This window comes from Equus quagga, chromosome 10 (genome assembly GCF_021613505.1).
Source record: "Equus quagga isolate Etosha38 chromosome 10, UCLA_HA_Equagga_1.0, whole genome shotgun sequence".
NCBI classification, from domain to species: Eukaryota; Metazoa; Chordata; class Mammalia; order Perissodactyla; family Equidae; genus Equus; species Equus quagga.
In genome coordinates, this window is record NC_060276.1 from 113,655,998 (window position 1) to 113,675,777 (window position 19,780).

At 41.5% G+C, this 19,780-nt stretch overlaps 1 protein-coding gene across 1 annotated transcript in view; it reads right to left on the bottom strand.

Annotated features, from left to right (window-relative positions):
- Nucleotides 1–4,688: 4,688 nt before the first annotated feature.
- The window catches only part of FRMPD4 (FERM and PDZ domain containing 4), a 185,806-nt gene continuing 170,714 nt past the window's right edge, over nt 4,689–19,780 (bottom strand). The window contains exons 11-16 of the mRNA XM_046672654.1: nt 18,417–18,506; nt 17,671–17,853; nt 15,505–15,643; nt 9,703–10,767; nt 8,056–9,345; nt 4,689–6,437 (exon numbers count right to left, since the gene is read on the bottom strand). Of these exons, the coding sequence (XP_046528610.1) occupies nt 5,113–6,437; nt 8,056–9,345; nt 9,703–10,767; nt 15,505–15,643; nt 17,671–17,853; nt 18,417–18,506 (4,092 nt within the window). The 3' untranslated portion in view covers nt 4,689–5,112. The remainder of the gene's footprint in view (nt 6,438–8,055; nt 9,346–9,702; nt 10,768–15,504; nt 15,644–17,670; nt 17,854–18,416; nt 18,507–19,780) is intronic.

Here is a 19,780-nt window from a genome sequence, read left to right on the forward strand (position 1 = left end):
CATAGGTCATGGAACAATTGGAATTTTTTCTCATTGGTTATTAAGACCATTTTTGGCTTGCATGGTCATCTTTACAGTCCTGCATTACCTTGTAAAGTGAAGATGGCCTGTTACGCTGACTCACTCTGAGCCCCTCCTTTCTTGGGGGATGACAACAGATTACCCATTCTAGAAGGCACACTCCACTTTGGGCAGGGACCATGTCAATCGTCTTGACCATTGTAGCCCACCTTCAGCATCTAGCACAATGTGTGCCCAGATTAGGAAGTTGTTAATAGCTATTTGAAGGAATGAATGGGCTCATCCTGCCTCTGTGAGTGGGTGACAGAAAGGAGCCATGGATCATTTAGTGAAAGGACAAGATGTACGAAGAGAATCAATCAAAATGAAAACAAAAGAAATATTACTTGGTTGGAGGCTACCAAGCAGGTTCAGCTCCCGAATTTCAGAAACATCCACTGCCAACACTAATTCTGCCTAAAGCTATGAATGATGATGCCACAAATGGCACAGAATTTTGGTTTGGACTGTAGAGCGGAAAATGAAAATTAACAGGTAGAATGAAAAAACCCTCAATGCTTTGAAATTAATGTGTAACAGAAAATTGAGATGCAATCATAAATATGGAGGAAAGATTAGTGAAAGTTTAGCTGAAGGCAGCAGGTTAATTTCAAGTTGAATGGTAAAATAAGCCACTTGGGATAATTGGTTATCTACTTCTTTCAGCAATGCAGGATTTAATTCATTCTGTTATTTTGTGCAGCAGAAACATTTGATAAAGACCTAGATTGTTCTTCCATGGATTTCCTGTGTATAACCTTTGAAATTAAAAAGTGAGAGGGGTAGGCCAGGGAATAGGCAGAATAACTAAAAAGTATCCAACTTAGTGATGTTCAACTTGCTATGAATAAAAATTCAGTTCAAGAGGTAAGATTCCAACTCTTTGATCTTTCAAAGCTGAGAAGCCATTTCTGCAATCTGACTTTAAAGGAAGATTTGGGATGTTATATAGTGAAAGTTTTATTATAGTTTTTGGACTGCCCCAAGGGAAACTAGCACTGAAATCCATAGAGCCAAACTGAAAACTGGTCTTACACACAGACACACAGGCCTATCTAATCAAATATCCCCCCCACCACATCTCTATACACCCAAACCTTTATACACCTAAACACACCCCCCTGCCACCCCAAATCCACCACTTTCAATGCAGAGACAAAATCAGGTTATAGAGAATGTAATATCCATGTCTTGTGATCCCTATATGAAGATTTCTAAATGTTTGGAAGAGATAATCACCCAAACTTAGCTGATTTGGTTTTTCTTTCAATTTCAAAAGCAGTTAAGACAATTATGAATGGTGATAATCAGAGAGCAAACTTCTCCCACTGCCAAATCAAGAGTGATCCAGGAGGAATAAATTAGAGTGACATCCTGAGTGGCTTGGAAGTATCAGTCAGAGAATTAATAACTGGCATTTAGAAATGTATGAAAGAGGAACATAAACCAATGAAGATTGTCTTTCCTAAGACAAGTCATAATGAAGGAGGAAAATTCATAGCAGAAGGAATTGATCCATTGTAGCGTTGCTGCAGCTGGTCATTTCAATATTTATTGTCAGTCTTTCTTTTCTGGAAAATAATTTCTTTTGTGATTAGACTCATTCCAGCTGAGCCTAGGGGTCTGTATTAATTTTAATGTCCGACACAATTGCATCAATTGTTGGATTTTACTATAAGCCTAATGCTGTGGTGGTTGTTCATCTGAGCACTTTCTTTCCACATCAATCATCTCTCTTCTGGCCAATCCACTTACATGAAATACGGTGGAACTGAGACTCAGGCAGAAGGGCAAATGTGGTCAGACCAAATCTCTGAGTCAAAAGTTCAACTCATAAACACAATAATAACAACATTAGTATATATATATAGAAAAGGTTGAAAGAAGATGCCCTAAATTGTTGACAATGACTGTTTTTGGGAGTTGAGTTTATAGGAATTTTCACTTTCTTTGTCATTTATTTCTGTAACATTTACATGATAATATTAGGATATTATTTTTTTAAGTGTGAAAATGGCATTGTGATTATGTTTAAAAGATTTTATCTACAGGAAGTTCTTACTGAAGTATTCATGGATTAAATGCTATGATGTCTGAGATTTGCTTCTACATACAGTGTGGAAGGAGATGCGTAGAAATAGAGAAAGTAAGATTGGACATGAGTTTGTGTGACAAGGACATTGATTCATTATATGATTGTATCTACTTTTGTATAATGTTTGAAAGTTTTATAATAAAAGATTAATAAAAATGATAGGTGATACACTTGGAGAAATAGGCTGAGAACTAAATATAAAGGACCTCAAATGCAAGGAAGTTTTATTTATTTTCTAGTTCAGTGGTCTCCAAACTTTAGTAAATGCAACCCTACCTGTGACAATATCTTTGCATACATGCACCAGGCATATGCTTATTAATTGATTGATTTATTTAAAATAATGTACATATACCACTGTACTATTATGCCATTATAAAACATACACAAACATAAAAAAGGCTAGATAAAAATAAACACATGTATCATTCTAATATATTCTTCCTACACTCTAGTGGACCTGGGCCCCACTTAGGAGCCCCATGTTTACTGAATGGGGGCCCTTCAGGTTTTCTAAGTAGTAAAGAGTTTGTTTATAAGAAACAAAAACTTATTGGAGCACCCATAGGTAATGGGAGATTGATTAGAAAGACCCAGAGCTGTTTCACTGAGGCCTCTCAAGGAATCGGACTGGGAAGTTGTTTTAACTGGATATGTGATGTGAACCAGGATCATCACTTCCTTGTATACTTCTTTTATACATATGCAATACACATAATGTATTCTGCACAGAGTCAGGTTCAATATGCGTATAAAACAAACATCCCCCACATATTATCTTGGACAATATATTTAATGTAATGATTATGATGATAATAATATCTAACATTGAGTATTTATTCTGCCAGGTATTGTGGTAAGAACTTTACATACATAATTTTACTTAAAACTCACGACAACCCTGTGGAAATAGATCTTATTGTTAAACTTCATTTTACTATGAGGAAATTGAGACTTAGAAAAAACTGATCATCTTTCCCAAGATGAAAGAGCTAGAAAATGGCAGAGTCCAAATTTAAATCAAGAAGTTTCTGAACCCAAACCCCATGTCTTTAACTACTAAACCATATTGCCTCCATAGGGAATTAACGAGAGTGTCCAAACAATAAGATTGTTGTGATGATTAAATGAGATAATATATGTGATATGTTAGCACATTGTCTGACATAGAACACACATCCTATTAATGTTAGAATTTCAGTACACAGAATATTTACCAAAAATGTCCACAGTAAACACCATTAATATTTCTCAATATCAAACACCAATATTTATAATAAAATGTTTTATTATTTAAACACTATTTATAATAACACACATCTAAACTTCTTTTGTTTGCTACCATCTATAAATATGTGTGGCTTTTGTTATTGAGTCTCTATGGAACAAGGGACAAGAGAGAGAGCGCAACTATGACTTTGTTATGCATCCTGCCCAGCAGGCTACAAAAATGTAAATATTTGCACCTGGCATACTCCTGTCAAACTTTAAGGAGCCACCTACATAAATAGGAGTGTGTGTAGCTTGAGCACTAAATGACCCATGAAGGACATATGTACATATCAACTTTATTTTACAACTGGAGAGTTTGCATCCTTTTGCTTTGACCTAAAGATAGATTTTTAGAGAGTCCTGACAACTTATTTGCATTCCATCAGTTTCACCTAAAGTGGTCAAATTTACCACTTCTGTCTCTTTTTTCCAGCATTCATATTTCTATCAGCCAATCCAGATTAGAACACTTAATAAATACTTTATTATTTATTTAATCACAGCTTCTATATTAAAGTAGTTGTCTCTCCTTGATTTTCTGGAACATTCCAGATTTGAAAGTTTGTCCCAGTGTTAGGCTGTAATTCCAAATTTGGTTGGAAGCCTTGGCTCCTGTAGAAAAGATGATGCCTGGGGCTCTATGCTGAGAGCTGTGATGTGAGATGACTCACAGGCTGGTGTGTGGTTTGCTTTATGTTACTGGATCTGCGCTTACTTTTGATGATCATTGCATGCTCCTTTTTGTAATTTTGCAAATACTTCACTAAATGTTCTGTCACTCTTAAGGGCATTCTAAGTTTCATGGTTGGGCTGGGTGGGGGGCAAGATGATGTCTTTGGTTTATATATTTTGACGTTTAGTCAAAGCGGATCTCTCTTTTCATCAAATAATTTAAATTTGATATTAATTCTTTTCATTTTATATAATTAGATAATCTATAACTCTAGGTATTACCCGGGAACCTGCCCATCATTCCCTCTGTTTTTCTATTTGGGAAGTATTTTAATTCTAGAAACATTGTGAAGAGCATTTGTGCTGACACAATAGAATCCGCCCCCACCACATTTCTAGCCCAAATGGCATAAGCCAAAATTAAATATGTAGGATTCTTGGAAGAAAGCATCAGATAACCAAAGACTATGAGCAAAAAATTAATTTATTATATATATATATTCTCTAATAATTCATAGTAGCTTCTTGAATTTTAAATGTTTTGCTATTTCCAATGCTTAAAAATCATAATTTTAAAACATAGGTACTGTTTTATATACATTGTGATTTCCTTCCTTCTTTCTTTCTTTCTTTTTTTTACTTCTAAATACGAATGACATGGTCTCCAAGTATCTGCTTGGAGGGAAAGGGGATAGGTTTCATTGTTTTGTTCTAACATGGTAGAATTTAAAATTTCACATCATATACCTGGAGTTTTAACTATAAGAAAAATAGCCAAATGTCATCACTTTCTTGTATATTTCTTTTACATGTATATATATGTATAATATAAACAGAATACATCCAATAAGTACATTTCAACATTTCATCAGTGTGACTTTTATCTCCTATTTTATATAAAATAACAAAATATACAGAGAGAAGAAAGGAGACATCTGGTCATCGTACACATAAAGTAAATAAAAGTTCATGTATGGCTTTGCAAAGGTAGACTATGATGTGACTTTCATACTTTATTTATTTAAAAGCATCTTGAGAGAACGGGTTAGTGTGCTTACGAGAGCGGCCATGGTGGTTGAATGTCGCGTCGAGAGTCCAACATTAGGATCCCCAGTGGTCTTTCCAGTGGCTGCCTCTGCAGCTTTCAGGAGACAAATATAGTTTATGACCACTTCATCAATCTTTGCTACAATTTCCTGCCGCTGTGTTTCTGAGTTCACGACTTTAACTAATCGCATGCAAGCTTCTGTTAGGCAACAGAGCACTTGAAAGCTGGAAGTCATAGCTAGGAGCATCTCCTCTGGGCTTTTCTCCGCCATCGCCATTTTCCTACAGGCACTTCCCAACTGTCTGGACTCAATGGATAACAGTTGCTTGTACTGAGAAAGTGTAAGGTCATACGCTTCAGGGCGTGACTCCTCTCTCTTCTCCTTGGTTGCCCTGACAAGGCAGAGCAGCTCATTGGCATCATTTTGGGCTGCGAGGAACCCATCGGGCATTGCATATGTGCTCTCCTTTAGGGCATTTATTCTTGCAATCCGGGCATCAAAAGCCAGGTTGCTGAAGTCTATGTCATCTGGGCCACTCAGATCTTCTGCCCAGACCTTCAGCACTAAACCTCTGGACAGCTCCCCTCCTTGCTTCTGAATCCCAACAGCCAGGAGTGGGCTGGGTGGTTCTGGCATGGCTTGAGTCATCTGTGGTCGATAGAGGCAAGGGACCCGGCGGGTGGCCTCTCCCCCCTCTTCATCGTCATCACCGTCTTCATCCTGCCCTCGGCTCAGGAAGCAGTAGCTGAAAGGGCCCCGGCATCTCCAATTGCTGCCTTCTAGCTTCCGCAAGGGTAATGTCCTATACAGCTTTGAGTCTTTGTGAGCCACTGGGGACCTTTTGTGAACCCTCCCTTCAGAGCTAAAGTGCATCGAGCTTTGGGAAAAACTTTTGGTGAGCTTCTTCCCCAGGGGGAGTTCTGCTTGCCTTTCTGAACTGGCCTCCTGTGCTTCTGTGATACCTTGACACTTTAAGCTGACTGCACCCTTGGTTCTCTCTCGGAAGATCTCCAAACCTACAGATCCGGAGAGGATACTGCTGCTACGTCTCAGAGCTCTCTGGCTGGGGGGTGTCCTGAGGCTTCCCCCGTTCAGATCCAGTGGCCGCCAGCTCACAGCCTCTCTGTATGCCTGGTTTGCTTGGGAGAAATCATTAGGGTCTTGATTTGGAATTGGCACCTTTGATTCTGAGTGAATGTTTGATGGTAGCAGGATGGGATCAGCTTCAGGATGTTGAGACCAAGCTGAAGGCATGCCTCCTCGTCTCTCCTTCCCAGGCTCTGTCAAAGCTACACTAGGGGTAGTAGAAAAACAGAGAGAATCATTAAGCATCTCATGGGTGGTTATTTTCACTAAATTTCTACGTGATGCCTGTCATTTCCCGAGGATGTATTCTGGAAGGACTGCCATTTGTCAGGGTCATCCTGCTTTCCAAAGACTGCTTCCCGCGATCTCGTAAGAGATTTCCATTTCAAGAAATAATAGAATCTATTATTTCTTAAACTACTGATTCATTTGGAATTGTCTAGAAATCACAAACATTTTCAGGGAGACAATGGAATTTCATGACTTGCCTTGCTCCCAATATTTGTCTATCAAAGCTTAGACACACAATTAGAAAACACACATCCTACATACAGAGTATTCAAGCATATTTATGATATTTAAGTTTCATTTCACGGGAGTTAGGTTAATCCTGGCATTGGTTACCTTTTTTTTAAAGAAGTGGCCTAATTTAATTAATGCAAATTAAATAAGCTAACCTTTTTAAGAGGGCCCCATGAGGTTTGCCTGGTGCAGGGTTTGAAGTTGAGACACTGGGCAAGTTGTTCAACTTTACTCAGAAAAGTTGTCATGTGAAGAAACTAACCTCCATCTCACAGAATTTTTGTGAGAAGCAAGAGGTAAATTAGGTGAAAGCTCTTTGTAAACTGCAAAGGATTAAACAACATGCTTTAATTAGTTTAGAGGTAAAGATGCTATTTGGGTGATGAGTCAAGTAACATTCACCCGACGGGTTTCCCAAGGCAGGTGAAGCCAGCGGTGGGTTTTGAGAAAGTAGACAAAGGGCAGGAATGGAAATTAACCACTATAAGATCTCACTAACATCTATTGACCTATATGAAAAAGACACTATTGATGATACAATTTGAAATTTGAAAGTATGAAAGAGCATCTGCTTTTGCCACATGATTGCTGTCCAAGTGGATCGGTGAGAGGGATATGTGCCCACTGGGTGGTAGAACGGTGGAGGCAGGCACAGAAAGTAGCTGTGCTGTTGTTGCTACCTGTGTCTATATTTTATTATTTTGGGGAAAATATAGCAGCTCATCATGCATACCCCCAAAACCTTCCTGACACCCAGGTATGCCAGACATTTCAGAATATTCCTCTAGGAGAGTCTTACAGAGGAGGGAGGAATCTGTACGTATTGCTGGAAGGCAAATGATCTTCCCAAATCCCACTGATCTTCCTGATAGCCTGCTCTATTATCCTTCCTTGCTCTCAATCATGAAATGGCAAGATTCGAAATTTGATGTCGTGAGAAGGAAATCAAACTCTTGTGACTCTAAGCAAAACTATCTTGTAACTAAAAGTCACACTGGGCACTACCAAGTCTACATCTAGAATTTAGAAAAAAATATTGCTCCATCAAATTCTAACAGCAGGGACAGAGCAAGATTCTAAACAGCAAGTGCCATTTAACTACGGTTCCAGTTCTAGAAACCTCAGTATTAAACACTGGGGGATGAACGATTGATACTTAACCTGGCCACAGTTTTGCAGCCTTTTTAAAAATTCTAACTTTTACTTTAATTCCAGACTTTATATTTTCAGGTTTGTTGTAAGCTTGGTTTACATGCTCCTGGCATGTAATACAAAGTGCTAAATCCATCATTGCTGTACCTGTGGTTTCCTTAATCTTGGGGAGTCGATGACATCCGTCTCTCAAAGTGCCAAACAGGGGTTCAGCATTAATGGCTGTGTGCAGAGCAGGCACTGTCATCCGCGGACACATCCCTTCTGTCTGTGGGTGTAATTCCTTAAAGGTGGCTCCGTGGTTGGGAAGCCCAGTGGCTCTCTCCTCTGAAGAAACATAACTCATGCCTTTCCCCGAAGTCTCAGGAATCAGGTGCTTCCCCATGGAGGGGCAGAGTGGGGACTCCACAGGTGTGGCACAGGTGCTGCTGCTGCTGCCTGTGCCACAGCCTGCATCCACTGAAGAGCCTTGAGAGCTCTGTAGAGAAAAATGGCCCTCGCTTTGTAACGATGACATCCGCTTGGCCAAGTGGTAGTCACAAAGGTGGGCCACACTCTCTTCTGCCTCAGGAAGCTTGGAAGGATGTTCACAGGTAGACGGGTCAACATCCTCTGGGTTATCTAAGTCTTTGGCTGAAGCTACACAGGTGACGTCAGTTAAGAAGTGGTCCTGTTGGCCAAGTCCTGAAACCTCACTGGCTTCTCCATCGGGAGCCCCTTCATCCTTCCCTTCAGCCTCCCTTGTCCCCAGACCGGAAGCTCTTGGAAAGGTTATCCCTGTTGCTGCTTCCAACCCACTCTTTTCAGCTACCCCCCCATCAGTGGCCACATACCATCTTTGACTGTCCTTGCGAAAAGCAGTTCTTTCCAGATTAAAAGTGCTTAGGTGTTGACTGTCCCTTGAAGACACAGTACCAAATTTACCTTTGGTGTCCTCCTCCACCTCAGCTGTTTTGGACCCCTGCTGCTTTTTCCCTGGCATGTTCCCATTAGGGGGTACTTTCCCTTCCCCATCAGCCAGCTTGCTTTTCCTTTTGCTGGTGCAGGAATACGCCACCGACCCCATGTGCAGTTTGCTAAAATAGTCAGTGACTGACTTGGTCTCCATGGTTTCAGGCTCCATCTCCATGTGGTCTGAGTGAAGTATCTGCTTGGAAGGCACAACTTTGGGTGGGACGTCAGTCACCGGACGGGCAGCCAGGGCATGGGAAGACTTCGGAGGCAAGCCCCCAGCAGGAGTTTTGGAGGTGGGGAACTCTGTCTGCTCTTCTGCAAGGGGGTGGTAGCCTTCATGAGTGGCCAAGAACATGCGGGAGAGGTTTTCTGACTGCTTCTGTGCTGTGGCCAGTTCAGAACTCTCAGTCATTTCAGAAGAGTTAGTTTCATTGCCCGAGTCTGACGAAGACTCGGGACTATAAGCCCGCAAGATGGCTACACCTGCATGCCGTAAAAAACAAGAACCGATTAATGGATGCAGAGGCACTAGGAGACATGTAAGAAAATGGGACTCATTATTATTAAAAAAAAATACCAAGTTTTTCCCTTTTCAGTAAGGACTCTGAGTTTATTGCACAGTTGTTCCAGAAATGGGGGAAAAAACGTGCTACATATTTAAAAAAATAACAACAAAGGAAACCACATACACAAAAACCCATGATGGTAGTTTCAGCACATTTATGAAATGGGACATGCGTGAAATGGAGAACACCACATAACAGGACTCCAAGGGCAAATGGCTTGAAAGGATGAAATGATATGGTTATCAGTGAATAAATGTAACAATCGTGAAAGAACCTGAATTGTCACTGGTCTGCTGTTCTTCTGACACGGACAGAGCTTCTAGAGCTTCCAGCGTGGAAACAACGGTGTTATCCAGTCCCTTCTCACACTTCCCCTCGGCGCTGGTGGGCACAGCGTCAATGAGGGACACGGGGATCTCATCATTTTGCAGGCTACTGCCTGGTTCCTTGTCCTCGAGGAAGGAAGCTGCCTGGCTCTGAGAGTCCTCCTCATCTGAACTATCTCTAAAGCCAGGTGGGGGTGCGGCGATAGCCATGTTCAAGGAACGCAACAGAAAGTCATCCTCATTGTCATCCCCTTCCGGAGGGGGCAGGGATGTGAGGTCGATGATGTCATCGCTTGACCCAGAAAGGTTGAGGATGGGTGGTTGGTTCATCTCTCCCACCATGAGGTCCTCCTCACAGCTCACCTCATCCTCGTCCTCTGCGTCATCAGTGTTTTCTGCGTAACAGATGTCGTGCAAGAGGGGCTCCTCTATCCCCTCAGCGGCCTCGAAGTTCTTCACATCACCTATGTTTGCATAAACAGAGTTTGCCACATACTGGATGCTCTCTGTGTCTGGAGTGAGATCCAGGCTCTTCATGTCATTGGCACTGCTGATGTAGAGATTCCTCTGCTTCTCCAGCAGTTCTGGACTCTCATCCAATAGTCTTTCATAACCAAGAGTCGGGGGATTAATACCATCATCCAAGGCGAGATCTCCAAAAATAAAGGACACTTTAGCTCCTCTTGGAGACTCCTGTGCTTTCTTTAGAGTTTCTGGTCCTGAGAGGGTCAACAGGGACCGCTGAGCTAGACTTCTGTAGTCTGCCTCACATGGAGCATCTTCCGGCTGGGTCAGCTGCTGGTTGAGTTCATCTGAATTATAGGTGTTGTCTATATATAAGTGCCGGTGGTCCTTTGGACACAAGGTGCCATCTGTAATCTCAACTGGCTTCTGTTTTGAATCTATGTATGTTATCTGGGCTTCTTGTTCCCCTTCGCCAATAAAGGTGGTCATTTGGGGTATACAGTTCCATTCTGGGCCAAGGAGGTTATGCTTTCCTTTATTTTCAGTTCCTAAAGAGAAAGAATTATGCAAAGAATATTACTGTGCTGTCTGGTTTCTGGAGGGCCTCGTCTCTGTCCTTAATTTAATGGCTTGTAGCATCACTTTTGTAACTACGGTTATTCAGCTTTCTAAATATGGTACTGGTTGACTTAGGCTTCAGGTGTAAGGCTTTCTTGGTTAGGAGAATTGACCTTAACAAAACAGATACTGCATAAAATATAATTGCTATTTGATAAAACATAACACCATTTGAGAGTAGGGAACTCCAGCTTAATTCCATCTGGCCCTTCGTTCTATTATTAAAAGACCTCATTTACATCTATGAATGTGGGTGTACAACATGCCTTTAAAAATCCTTACAGGTGATAGTCCAACAGGCTGTTATTCTGGAAAATAGATTGCCCTTTTCTTTATAAAGCGAGATCTAACATTCCTCACTTTGTAGAGGAAGATGTTGGACTTTTTCTTCATTAAGTTAAGAGAAGGTCAAGGATCCTCATACTCCTACCACATATTTTAGGAAATACTGTAATGATAATGTAAGAATGTAATAATAAGTATGTATAATATATAAATAAAAATATAATGTAATAATAAATATTGTAATGATAGCACAAAAACCTCTATCTTCAGCCATTTTATACCCTTGTGGGTGTTAATATATTCATGTATAAATGTCAGTATGCATGCCTGTATGCACACACACACACACGCACACATATGTATGGTGCATAAGGTAGAGCAGTCACAGGTAATATAATTCTCTCTGCTGTTTCTAAGCACAGTTAATACTTTGACAAATTTCAATTTTTCTTTGTATCATGAGAACTCCTGAAGATTTGTTTGATGCTCCTCATGAATTAGAATTGCAAAACCCTAATTTAAAATATGTTGTTTTCTTTGTTCAAAGGTCTTTCAAAAGGAAATTTTTTTTTTTAAAGATTGGCACCTGAGCTAACATCTGTTGCCAATCTGCTTCTTTTTTTTTTTCTGCTTTTTCTCCCCAAATCCCCCCAGTACATAGTTGTATATTTTAGTTGTGGGTCCTAGTTGTGGCATGTGGGATGCCGCCTCAGCATGGCCTGATGAGCAGTGCTCTGCCAAAGCAGAGTGCGCGAACTTAACTACTTGGCCACGGGGCTGGTCCCTCAAAAGGAAATTTTGATGCGGAGATTTTACTCTGATATTTAACAAAACAGTGCAGCGTGTCATTCTGTCAATGTCGATTTGTAGATTCCAGAGGCAATATTTTGAGGAAATGTTAGGGCCACATATTCTCCCATTTGTCCCCTCAAAGTGCCCCCTGGCCCTAGTTTGGATAACACTGATATCAGGTGTACAAAATACTTGGGGAAAAAAACCAGTTTTACTGAAGAGGTGTTTGCTCCCCACCAATTATACAATGGACTGAGTGCTGAACAATGTTCCAAGTCATTTTACATATATTTTCAAGAATAGCAAGTAAAGATATAATTTTGAAGACATTGAGTTACACACCAGCCATATTTGCATGTTACCTTATAATAAATATACCTGTGGGGGTTCAGCATTATTTTACTAACAACAACAATTTCAATTCTGACTGGCTGCGTGCACATGCACGTCAGGAGTGTGCATCACTGGGGGAGGGAGAGCAGTTGAGCAAAGTCGTGATGGAGCTCTGGGTTTAAACCAGGGCTTGGCGAACTTTTTCTGTAAAGAGAGGGCCAGATAGTAAATATTTTAGGTTTTGAGGGCCAACTGCTCCGTTGAGCAGCTACTCAACTCAGTTGTTGTTAACATAAAAGCAGGCATAGACCATACACAAATAAACGGATGTAGTGGGTTGAATGTCGACCTCCCCCAAAATATGTCCACTCTGTGAATATGACCTTATTTGGAAAAAGAGTCTTTACGCACATAATTAAGTTAAGGATCTCAAGATGAGAGCATCCTGAATTATCCATGTGGGCCCTAAATCCAATGGCAAGAGTCCTCATGAGAGAAAAGGAGAGAGAGATTTGGGTCACCCAGAGAAGAGGGGAAGATGGAAGCAGAGAGATTGGAGTTATGTAGCCACAAGGGATGCTGACAGCCACTAGAAGCGGCAAGAGGCAAGAAAAGATTAGGGAGTAGGGCCCTGCCAGTGCCTAGACCTCTAGCCTCCAAAACTGTGAGACACTAAGTTTCTGTTATGTTAAGCTGCAGGGTTTGTGATAATTTGTTACGGCAGCCCTAGGAAACTAATAGAATGTGCATGACTGGCTTCCAATAAAACTTTGTTTGTAAGAACAAGATTTGATTCATGGGCCATAGTTTGCCAATTCCTGGTTTAGATCAATAAGAAAACTGAATAGGTCAGCAGGCTAAAAGCAAGTTAACAGACACTTATTCAGACTCTTGTAAGGCCCAGAGATGCATAAATATGTGGGTTCAGGGATTTTGAAAGTGATTAAAGGTTAGTTTTCAAGATAGAGAAGAAATGGGGGCTTACTGTTCCTTATCAGAGATGTTAACTAAGGTCTTTGATCACTTTGAGAGAAGAAGAAAATATACACTCAATCTTGGCTTCCTTCCAGAAGGGCGTACTGATTTGGTTTCTAGAATGATTTTCAAGACACAGAAGGATGTGGATTGGGAATTGGGATCTATGCTGTGGCCCAGTCTCCCACAGAATGGGAGGAGAGAATGGACTAGGGATGAACTGGCTGAAACGAACTTCACTCTCTACATTTCTTGAGTCTCAGGAGATCTTTTGGGAGTTTCTGAAGAGAAGAGAAGAACTTTCAACTCTTAGAGGATGCTAAGCCCTGGGCTGCTGCTCAGTGTGGGTCAACCTGCTGCTTTTTGGAGCATGCCGTCTCTCTCCCTCGTCCCCGCTTCTTACACACACACTCTCTCTCTGAGAGTGGAGAGCGACATTTGCAACACGTGCCCTCACCCTCATTCTCACTGTAGAACTGGGAGAAATTACTGAAAGTTTGAAGTTCCATTCTTTCCCCAAGGTAAGAACAGTTTTTGGAACTAAGTTTTTGTCTCTATAAATTTGATTAAACATTACATTTGTGAGTCACTATAAATTGGACAGAGCCCTTATTCCTGTAACCACTTTTCAAATGGTAGGTTTGGTTTTCTTCATGCACCTGTACAATCTTAACAGTCTACAGGGAAAAGGTTTTATTTTCAAGATAAACTTTAAGGTTTGAAAACAAAAAGCCAAAATGTGGTTTTCCAATGTGAAAGGATTGTGTTAAATTGCTGAACTGCACTTCGGAATTTCAAAGGTCAGCGTTACATTGCTCTAAATGCCCTAGCTCAATGACTACGTGTGGTCATAAAAATGTTCACCCCCAAAGCCAGCACACACTCACTACCTCCTCATTGTTCCTTCCCTGTTTCCTTTTTAATCATTTGTGCCTCTCAGGGTCTCTCTGTCTTCCTTTCCTCTCTGTGTTTCTGTCCCTTTCATTCTCGATATTTTCACTCCCGGTTTCTTCCCTGCTGATTATTAATAGAAGTACTGGGCATTGTTTTAGGAGTTGTACATAGATTTTTCTCTAATCTTTACCTTGCAAGCTAGGATTTTAATCCCAACTTTGCCAAATGAAAAATCCCAAACTTAGAGAAATTTTTTAAAAACCTGGACACTTCAAGGTGGGGTTGGATTAAATCTAGTCACAAGTCAAAGTTGCCTTCTGGCATGCCTGGTCCCTCTCTCGCTCTTTCTCTCTGCTTTCCCTTTTTCCTATGACTGCAATTGCCTCCATGTAACCAGCCATCATGATAAAGTGTGCGTGAGTCTGTCTGTGTGTGTGTCTATCTACATATTACAATATACTTATGGAATAATCATTTCTGTTTTCTGCTAAGTTAAAGTGAGAGAATTTTCCTTCCCTTCTTTTCCCTTCCCCCCTCTTCTCTCAGAAACAGTGACAATGGAATTTGTTCTTAAGAATTTCCCTTTCTTTTTAAAGAAACCCTGATTATGTTACCCTGGCTATCCTTTTTGCATGGGTCAGTAGCGCTGGTTTGAACGCTAGTGTCTGTCCATCAGCCACAGCTACAGAGTGTCCACTGAAGATGGAGGAAAATGTTCAAACATGGAAGAAAAAAGTTCTAAAATAAATCAAAACACCCACCCTTAAAGAAACTATCACTTCCACAGTCCCCTGTCCTCGAGTGGGGGCTAGTCATCCTGGCAAATGGCTGAATTGACTTATTCCATGTCTTTACCATCTTGATGGTCCCACTACAGAGCTAAGATGGCTCCTGGGGTCCCTTCTAGAGCCCCAAGTCCTCCTGTTGGTAGGCTCCCAGAATCCTGGAGGTAAGCCTGATGCAGGAGGACGTGTCCAGGTGTCCGGGCCTAGGGCTTAAGGAGAGGCCAGCCCTAAAGCTGGGGGCTCCCAACTCCTCTTGGACATTCTACCGTTAGTTCTCTGCATCCTGACCTCTGTGAGAGTGAGGCAGTAGAAACCACGCCACAAAGACTGATGCTCACTCCCTTCGCAATAATTACATCACTGCCTTTGAAGCACGCACCCCGGCATTTCCAAGCGACGTGGAAAATGTGATGGAAAAATCAACATTTTCATTAAAAACATTAGACCATATCAGAAGCATTTGAAAGCTTTTGTGTTAAATTTGGACATTAGATTTTTTTATGGGTACAATTTTAACTTTTCAAAAAACATCTTTATTATTGTTGTCAGGTGAGGTGGGGGATGGGGGTGGGTTAGTGCTTCATGAGATCAGGAAGAGAATACCTGTTTCCTGGGTGCCTGCATTTTTCTTGTTGGCCATGTTAAATATCGACCTCCTGGAATCCACAAGCAGCCTGTAGTATCCAGCTGTTAAGCAGGCCAGGTTCATGGCATCTGACGATTCCATTAGGAGTGTGATGGGCTACACAAAAGAGAATGTTTTGGTTAAAGCCATCCCTTCTTAATAACCTCCCTTAGGTGACAACAGCTACATTTGTGCTTATGAAATGTAAACAAAAGAAGCTACTGACCAACCATTTCACTAGAGAAGCACAAACGGGGGGGAAAGTCAGGCACAACCCAAACAGCCTTACTGCAAAACATTTAGGTGACGACATTTTGAAAGCCTAGATATTTTGAATCTTTTCCAGGTCATATTGGAAGGAAAACAAAATAACATCGGTTTTGTTCCCAAATAGTTAACATTTTAAAAAGTGATAGTTAAGGAGTCTGTTACCAGATGTGAACCCACAATCTGAAAAATGACAGGAAGGTTAAGTTTGGGTTCATGGTGAAAATTAGTGTTGAAGAGAAGTAAAAATCAAGTGGAAATTACTGCTAAGACTGAATGCAAAGTGTCAAAGAGATGCAGGAAAAGGATGCTTCTAAAGGAAATCGTAAATTCACAGGAGGGCAAAACAGAGATGGGAGTCAAGAAAAGGCCTTGCTAAAACTTTCCGGAAACAATGAGGTTCTCATACCATTGGACGTGGATCTGGGCACATGGGGAAGGATGTGTTCAATTGACGCAATTGTTCTCATTGAGGTAGGAAGGGCGGACTGCGTGGTGTGTTCTTGTTGAAAGACAGAGAAAGTGAGAGAGAAGTAAGGGAGCAACAAAAAAAGCGGACAGCCGGAGAGGCACAGAAATAGAGAGATGACAGGCCTGTCGCTTTCACTCCCAGGCGTAGGACACTGGCCAGGACGGATGGCCCTGCTCGTGGACCCTAACTTGCCATCCAAAGCCCCTGGACTACTTGATGAACTGCCTTTTCCTCCCTTTTCAATGGAAGTCTCCTCTTAAGACACCCCAGAGTTCTGTGATATAGGCAGGAAACCATCAATAGGGTCTTGCCCCCCAGTTCTGTTTGGGACAGATTACCCCTGTTATCAGGCTGATGACTGCATCCAATTCACCCTTTCTTCTGCCCCGTTTTCATGATGGGCTGTTGTCCTCAGAATCTTTGGTTATGGACTGGGGGCCAGGCATTCCAAGCCTATCCTTGCACGTTTCATTGCTACGGCCAACATGTCCGAGCTCCACCTTCTCCCTTTCATGGTCATCTCTTCCGGCTGCAGAGCACACTGACAGGTTCTGATTTGCTCTGTAGAAACCTTTTTTCCCACATCCTCACTTACTCTTAATCTACTTCTCCCACATGACGCTAGTGGGAGTGGAAGGGGGGCCTCCTTGCCTGTTCTCAGAGCACCCCCCTGGTTGACACTGTTTTCTTTTTGGACTCACTCTCTCGCTTCAGGTCCAGTGCCTTTTCTCTAAGGAAACATCAGCTACATTAACACCATCCAAATCCAATGACTCATCTATTCCTGGGACAAGAAGGTGGGGACAGGGGACCTGGATTATTTCCTGTCAACTTCTGTTTTGAGAGTAAAGTTTTGCCCTTTGAGGACAGTCTCAGATTGTTGTTTGAAATGGAATGGCCACGATGTTCTTAGGGGCCAGATTTTCTCAGTACGAACTGCTATAGTACAAAAAGACAGACTGACTATAACACTCAGCTTTTCCAAAAGAACAAGCACATACAGACCCAATTTAACAAGAGAACGGGAGTTCTAAACAAAGTTGGGAAAACTCTCCCTGCCTGTCTATACAAGAGTCATGTATTCCAAAAAGTTAGCAGGGAAAACCTCCCCACTCTCTATCTATGGTTCACGTATTCTGGAGCCAGAAGGGACCTTAGAGATTAATTAGCTTGCTTTCTCACGTATAGATGAAGGAATTGAGTCCAGAGAAGTAAGCCACTTGTCCCCAAATCACACAACTATTTAGGGAGGACCTCAGGCCTGAGTTGGGTAGGTTTTTTCTGCACCACACCTCGCCTTTGATGCTCTGCACACACTGAAATTTTGCCTGCTTTGTAAAGCAGCAGCGTTATCAGAAACGAGCTGTTCAAATCAAGGCCACGTGTCAACATCTGAGAGACTTACCGTCACATCTAGCACGTGGAGCTCCACCCTCACCAAGCTTTCCTCTTCAGTAAACATCTCGATCCTGTTGACATGGCTGAAGTCAGCTAAAAGAGCCACCAGATTGGTTTTGGTGTTTATGACGTGGCTTATGCCATACCGGGGCCCAACCAGGAGAGTCACCTCTGAGCGCTTTTCTGCCTGCTGAGAAAGAGATGTTGACAAAATATAAAAATACTAGACCTCTGAAAAGCCACACAAAGTTGAACCTGAGAGTTTGTTTTTATAGGACTACATTTTCTTTAGAAAGTATTTCTGGGTTATATTGTACTAAATCATCCAATTAGAAGAACCAGATATATGACCGCCTCGAGGCGCTGATAAATCATGAATAATGTAGACAGTAAATGTTATCATAGCACAGATATTCAGAATCATGAGAGGCTTTTAGAAATGAGGATTATTTTTCCTTTTTTAATGTGAAAGCAACTTCTGGCCCAATGATTTAAAAGAAGGCCATTGTTAGAATGCATCAATTCTCTGGCTTCTTCACTTTTCTTTTTCTAGGGCATTCTGCAGTGACGTTATCCAGCTTAACATTGCTTTTGATATTTTCAGGCTAGGGTGCAGTCGATTAGAAATGAGGCTGGAAAAGATTCACAGCTGACTTGCTTTTGTCATCAGAAGCAGCTCATTCCAGACAGCCTATGCAGTGACATTTTGCAGGCCTCTGTGGCTTCCAAGAAAAAGCAAGAAAAAGAAATTACCACTAAGGTCGCCTTGAACACACGACCCCCATACAGTCGAAGGTCACTGAGGAACTTGAGATAATGGACCTTGGCTTGCAGTGCAGAAAGCTGAGGAGAGAAAAGAAACCTCAGGTGTTAACTCCATTGGGTGTGATTCTGTTTCTGCTGGAGACCAGCTGAAAACAAGGGCAAACTAGAAGGATGCTTTTCCTGCTGACAGATGGGGTGTGACAAGGACTCTTCGTGAGGAATGGAAGTCAATTGCTCTCTATTTGGTTTCCTGATAAAGGGCTGCAACGAGATATCAAGATTAAAATCTTTTTATTTGGGAGGAAATGTATGGGGGGCTGATCAGTACAGATATGCTGGGCCAGGGCACTCGACAAGTGAGAACAAGATCAGGAAATACTTCACTGAAACCTCCGCACATGGGGAGACTGCAAGAGGCGAGTGGTGCTTTCCAATTAGGGACAAAGGTGGGTTGCATACGAATTCTCCCAGAGCACAGGAGACTCACCTGTCTGCAGAGTTGGGGCGGGCTGTTTTGAACACACACCTGCAATTTACATAAAGCCTTTTAAACAGGCTCTACGCTCCCTTCTCAAGTTTCTTCCAGTCTCTGCAAGTTTTTAGGGGAAGTGAACTGTCTGACCTCCAGTCATTGTGGAAACGTTTGAACTTAAGTCCCTGTTTTATTGATTCAACTCCAAGAATCTACTGAGTTTCATGATGATTTACAAATGAAATTTTATCCAGATAAAATTTACCTTTATAAAGACTTAAAAATGTAGATTCTCACATCATAAAAAAAGTACTTGATTAAAAAAAAAAGTCCAGGTTTCATACTGAATGTGCCAGGAATGTTTGTTGGGGGCGAAATTTTCCATCAAGGTGTAGACCACCAAGTTGCAATGACTGTAAAATTCTGTTTTCAACTGCAGATGACTTGCCAACTCATTTGTTAACTATACCTAAATGCACTGCCCTTTAGGTAATTATTTTGCACTATTCGTCCATCCTACTGGTTCCAAAAACCCAAAGCACTTTGCAAATTCATTTGAGAGCAAACCACACACTCTTGGCTAGAAAAAACTGTTTGCTAGGAAAGACCCTTGCTAGAAAAACTGACCTTTATAGGACAGTGATTGATGGACACATCTTGGAGCAGTTATCCAAATCATTACAAAACTAGTGAGCCAGGCTTGAAAAAAGTCATATCAAGTCTATTAAAAGAAATTAGCTTTGGGCAAATCAGGACTGAAATTTTAAAAATCTTGATCCATGACGTCCTGCTGTATTTCTGTGAGCTGAACGCTTACAGAAACTGAGAAGTAAGTCAAGGGTGGCTGATCATGTGGTGAACTTGATTATACATTTTAAAA